This window comes from Lathyrus oleraceus, chromosome 5 (genome assembly GCF_024323335.1).
Source record: "Lathyrus oleraceus cultivar Zhongwan6 chromosome 5, CAAS_Psat_ZW6_1.0, whole genome shotgun sequence".
Lineage (NCBI taxonomy): Eukaryota > Viridiplantae > Streptophyta > Magnoliopsida > Fabales > Fabaceae > Lathyrus > Lathyrus oleraceus.
Window position 1 is genome coordinate 223,661,575 of NC_066583.1, and position 5,287 is coordinate 223,666,861.

Here is a 5,287-nt window from a genome sequence, read left to right on the forward strand (position 1 = left end):
TAACATATCCAAGTTCTATTTTTTAGGTTACAAAATACTAGAGAGAGAACATATCTTCCTATATTCACACTTCACATTTTGTATACGATATGACACCGCACTTACCTATACTGTGATATATTCACATATCCATTCTCACTACTGTTATTATATTTTCTTGCAAGATTAAATTAATGTTAGTGCCACGTTTTTTAATTGGATTTGATTCTTTATCAACAAAAGAATATGGCCAAATAAACAAATATTTATCCAACTATAAATAGTCACGTTGCATGCCATTTCGTTAGCAGGTTCTATTAACAGACCTTAATTATTTACTTCAGTGTAAGATGCTGAAATCCTTGAGGAAAATCTTATCCCTTCGATCGAAATATTGTATCAAACAAAGGAATTATGAACATGGTGAAAACTCGGAAGCTTTGTCTGTGCAGTTTCCGAATTGCAATGACTGCGTAGAGGAAAACAAACATTGCAATTGTGACCACATCGTTGCTGTCGAGGATAGAAAGAACAGTACTACTGCAGAAGGCGCTAGTGTCGACTCTAATAGTTCTTTTGTTCATTCTGTTATCAACATGGTGGGAATGCTCATAGGTAAATTTCGCATATTGTTTCTATATTTGTTATTCCTTGTGTTGCAAGAAACTGAAAAAGTAATCATAATACTAATTTCAGGTTTGGGGCAATTATCAACTCCTTATGCTGTTGAAAAAGGAGGGTGGGGATCTGCATTATTGCTTATAGGACTTGGGGTAATATGTGCTTATACATCTCACATACTAGGAAAATGTCTTGAAAAGAATCCTAAGTTAACAAGTTATGTGGATATTGGGAATCAAGCATTTGGAACAAAAGGAAGATACCTAGTTGCAACATTTATCTACATGGACATCTTCATGGCACTTGTATCCTACACCATCTCATTACATGATAACTTGATTACTGTTTTTATAGGGACTCATCTGAAGATGAAGTTTGCTATGTTAACCTCATCGCAAATCATAGCCTTGGTGGCAATCTTGATTGCTTTGCCTAGTTTGTGGATCAGAGATATGTCTTGTATATCTTTCCTTTCAACCGGTGGAATTGTTATGTCTCTTCTCGTTTTCGCGTGTGTGGTAGCTACTGCAATTTTTGGAGTGGGTGAAGCTGGTAATAATCATAGTATACCTGTCTTCAAGCTACATAATATTCCATCAATATCTGGTCTTTATGTCTTTTGTTATGGAGGACATATTGTGTTTCCTGACTTGTATAAATCCATGAAAGACCCCTCCAAGTTCACCAAGGTATATATATATTATAGTCTTTTTAATCTACTTTTTTGATAAAACTATAAGTTATTTATCAAATAAATCTATCTTTGGTTTGTGAAATTCAGGTTTCAATTGTGAGCTTCACAATAGCTATAGCATTTTACACCTCAATGGGATTTATGGGTGCAAAAATGTATGGAAATGATATTCAATCTCAGATAACTCTCAGCATGCCATCAAATCAAATCATAACAAAGATTGCTCTATGGGCAACCGTGTTGGTACCAATGACTAAATATGCACTTGAGTTTGCACCCTTTGCCATTCATCTTGAACAAACACTTCCAAATTCTTTGAATGGCAGGACAAAATTGGTAATAAGGGGTTGTGTAGCTTCATTTTTGCTATTGACCATACTAGTCCTTGCTCTATCAGTGCCATATTTTGAACACGTGCTTAGCCTCACTGGTTCACTACTTAGTGTAGCCATTTGTTTGGTTTTTCCATGTGTTTTCTATTTGAAGATTTTTTGGGGTAAAATTACTAGGTTTCTCTTGGTCCTTAATATTTCTTTAGTCATATTTGGGGTTCTTCTTGGTGGAATGGGTACCATTTCCTCCACAAAGTTAATATTGCAAAAACTTATATCACATCATTCAACTTGAGGAATTTTTTTGATGAATCAGCAGCATATATAAGTTTAAAATCTTGTATTGCAAGATTGGTCAATGGCTGTGATTCCAATAAGAATAACAACTTTGGGTGCTCAATGATGTCATGTATTACATACTTCTATATATCTTTACCTACTTTTAAATAGAGAATTTTTAGCTGCTTGTTTTGGTGTTGTGTAGTTTTTTTTTGTTATGAGAATCATTCTCAAATTCTATACAACTATGGAATGTGACACTGTTAAAATATAACTTTAATGTGAAAACAAGTTGGGAAGTTTTTTCTATGTTTCTGCTGAAAGATATAGAATCATATGCTAGTTGAAAACAAATGAGTAGGATTTCATTTTTACAGCTAATAGAATCTTATGCTTTTATGAGACAACTTCATATGATCTATGGTAGTGTAACTCATCCATAACAATATGTAACTGATAAACTATAGATTTTTTAAGTTACAAATCATCTACAAATTTTAGTTACAAGTCAGCTATGAAATGTCATTGTGCACCATATATAATACATGGCTTATGGTATACAATACAGAGTGACAGACCCTACTTCTGGGTCATAAAACTAAGAGACGGGGTTTACAAAAGTGCACGATCTGTCAGTTTTTCTGTTTATCTCTTCCAATCATTTATACTTTTTTTTCTTCGATTTTTCATCCCTGTCTATTGAAGCACATTACAGCACGTGGCATTAGAGTTTCCCTCCTGAACATTAGATTTTACATGAAAACAACAAAATGTTTTGTTTCCACCTACCAATGGAGGTTGAAGCTAGCAGTCTGCATAAGGGGATGTGCAAAGTAAGCTCCTAGTGTTACTACAGTAATCGCTAAGTATGGTAATCGAATAAACTCCTTGTAGAAATCTTCGGGTAATCTTTGACGGCCATCAAGGATTGCTGCAAAAGGGACAATACTTGTTCGGCGCTTAACCACCTCAAAATCTTCTCCGTATCTTATAGCCAATCGTCTATCTCCATTCCAAGCACCAAATAGATGATGTGAAATTAAGCCAATTGAAGCTGCAACAGCCACTGAATTTCCAATCCAAACCGTATGAGCAAGACACCAGATTACCTGCCCAACCAACTGAAGAACAAAACAGATCCTTCACTCAGCAATCAAGACTGAGCGAAATAAATGTGTCTAAATAGAAAAGGTGTCAATCATATCTATTTAGACAAGTATTTGAGGATGTATTAGGAAAATACAATGCTACACTTAATATATAGATATAGGTATTTGTGATGTTCCAACCATGTTAGTTTGCATCTAGAAACAAGGTTGTCAAAATCACGATCTAGATCTTAAAATCTTACGATTTTGCGATTCATCTCACCCCAATGATTCCAACCTTAAATAGAATCTTATGTATTAGCCAAATTGTGGAAAAAAAAAATTATAAAATCATAGATTATGTGCGATCTTGGCCAGTTCCGGACGATTTTCCGATCACCAACATTACAAGTCAAGAGGAATGTCAAGATGTCGACGCGCAACAATTACGGTTGGGCAGATGCCATTTTCCCACAAATACACTTGCCTACCAAAATATCATGTAAAAAAACTCCAAATATGTAGTATTATTTTTTCGTTTTAGTAATATCTTACAATTTTTGTTATGATCGTATGTTTTAGGATCATAACAGGATTGGACCTTCAAAGACTCAAAACACCTTATTACGTGCATCCTTTCTCTTCATGTTGTTTCTAATAGGTAGGCCTTTGGTCATTAAAATCTACCAATCTTAGTTATGACCTTATGTTTAACAATCTTACTATCCCCTCCCAATCTTATGCCAGATCCTAATCTTGACAACCTTGTCTAGAAAAGCAAGAATCTTCTTATGAAAAAAACAATAGTTGAATTAAAAGAAGATAGTTATTGGTCCAAGCTATGAAAGCCATAAAAATCAAGTGGATCCTCGAATTAACTTGTATAGAGTGTTAAGAGTAATGAATACCTGTGGATGCCTGGTTATTCTTATGATGCCAGTTTCCCATAGATGTACTTTAGGTTTGTCAACTGCTGCAACTTCTAAGAGATTAAAGGTAGAAGGATATAGGAAAAAGAAAGATATGAAATTGGAAAGCCACAGAAATGCATGAATCCCAGGAGTACTCTGGAGCTGCCAGAGTTGAACTCCATCATATCTGTGGTTAATAAAATACACCTGCATCATGATTCCATGGATGGAAAAATAAGTAAGTTTTGAATCAACTTTTGTTCTTCCATTATCAAATCGAATTAAAGCATTTTGCACACTAACAGAAACTTACGACGGTAGTGACGGCCAACGGCAGTGATATCCCTGCAAAAATAACACGAAAAGCTCTTTCGCCGATGAGTTTCTCGCCGGCGTCGCGGAGGCTGGCCATGCCGCTGTGGAAAACAGCAAATATGAGAAATAGGATCAACATTACCACCTGCAGAGTAACATGACAAAGGTCAATTACAAATTGAGAATAAGTTCATGATGAATAATAATCGATTAGATTGAAAATTGAAAGATTTTATTACGAGTAGGACCGACCTCGTGAGAATCGGAAAGAGCTGAAACGGATTCAACGAAGGCTTTGCTGAAGCCGGTTGAATTATCGATCCAAGCTACGTTTAGAACGAAGAGAACAACTCCTAAAATCGCGGTGAAATAAATCCAGGAAGATATTTTCTGTTTCTTCAAATCGAACACTGCGGAATCCTCGCCCGCGAAGGTCGACGAGTTTTCGTCCTTTGTTAAAGAGCGAGCAATGAAGCTGAAGTTGAAGCTGTGATGCAGAGAGAGTGGTTTTGTGTTCCAGCATGGCGAATTGGAGGAGGAGTGTGAAGTGAGTTTTGGTTTGGAGAATGGAATGGAAGAAGAGGGACGGAAAAGGGGTGGATGGTATGTGGGAGAGAAAGAAGTGGATAGCATAACAGAAGTGGCCATGCTTAGTTAGAACTAGGGACTTACTAGTAGTTATTTTGATTTGTTCTACTCTTTCTCATAACTATATTTCTTTCTTAATTTTACTTATTATATTTTTTTAATTAATAAAAAGAGAAATATTAGTCCACAAATCTAACTCAATTAGCGTTAGTGTGTATGTCATTATTAATTTTTGAATTCTAATATTTATAGTCGCTGGGTAATAGGAGAAAAACAAAAGAGATGATTCTACTTCTTATTAGAATATAATGTAAAACTATTATAAAACTTGTGTGGATATTTAGTTCAAAATATATTAAGAAAAATAAATATGCACTGACAAGAATAAAATGTTTTTCCATTGTCAATCTATCACGAATATTTATCCTGATAAGTTATATATTGAAAAATTCTTCAATATGAGAGTAAAAATCACGAGTC

General features: G+C 35.0%; 2 protein-coding genes across 2 annotated transcripts; one reads left to right on the forward strand and one right to left on the reverse strand.

Annotated features, from left to right (window-relative positions):
• The first annotated feature begins 273 nt into the window (after positions 1–273).
• On the forward strand, positions 274–2,048 carry LOC127087943 (amino acid transporter AVT1H). The gene is made up of 3 exons (XM_051028857.1): positions 274–594; positions 676–1,289; positions 1,382–2,048. Exons 1-3 carry the CDS (start codon positions 330–332, stop codon positions 1,919–1,921), a joined length of 1,419 nt encoding a protein of 472 aa, XP_050884814.1. The 5' UTR covers positions 274–329; the 3' UTR covers positions 1,922–2,048.
• Positions 2,049–2,319: 271 nt separating this feature from the next.
• LOC127083136 (15-cis-zeta-carotene isomerase, chloroplastic) lies at positions 2,320–4,921 on the reverse strand. Its single transcript, XM_051023377.1, has 4 exons — positions 4,472–4,921; positions 4,218–4,364; positions 3,902–4,111; positions 2,320–3,026 (listed from the first exon to the last, which is right to left on the reverse strand). Exons 1-4 carry the CDS (start codon positions 4,865–4,867, stop codon positions 2,691–2,693), a joined length of 1,089 nt encoding a protein of 362 aa, XP_050879334.1. The 5' UTR covers positions 4,868–4,921; the 3' UTR covers positions 2,320–2,690.
• Positions 4,922–5,287: the final 366 nt, after the last annotated feature.

Coding starts and splice junctions, on each gene's coding strand:
- LOC127087943 (XM_051028857.1), top strand. CDS start 330: ATGCTGAAATCCTTGAGGAAAATCTTATCCCTTCGATCGAAATATTGT. Junction 595..675: donor CATGGTGGGAATGCTCATAG/GTAAATTTCGCA, acceptor TACTAATTTCAG/GTTTGGGGCAATTATCAACT. Junction 1,290..1,381: donor ACCCCTCCAAGTTCACCAAG/GTATATATATAT, acceptor TGTGAAATTCAG/GTTTCAATTGTGAGCTTCAC.
- LOC127083136 (XM_051023377.1), bottom strand. CDS start 4,867: ATGGCCACTTCTGTTATGCTATCCACTTCTTTCTCTCCCACATACCAT. Junction 4,365..4,471: donor CTCTTTCCGATTCTCACGAG/GTCGGTCCTACT, acceptor GTTACTCTGCAG/GTGGTAATGTTGATCCTATT. Junction 4,112..4,217: donor CGTTGGCCGTCACTACCGTC/GTAAGTTTCTGT, acceptor ATCATGATGCAG/GTGTATTTTATTAACCACAG.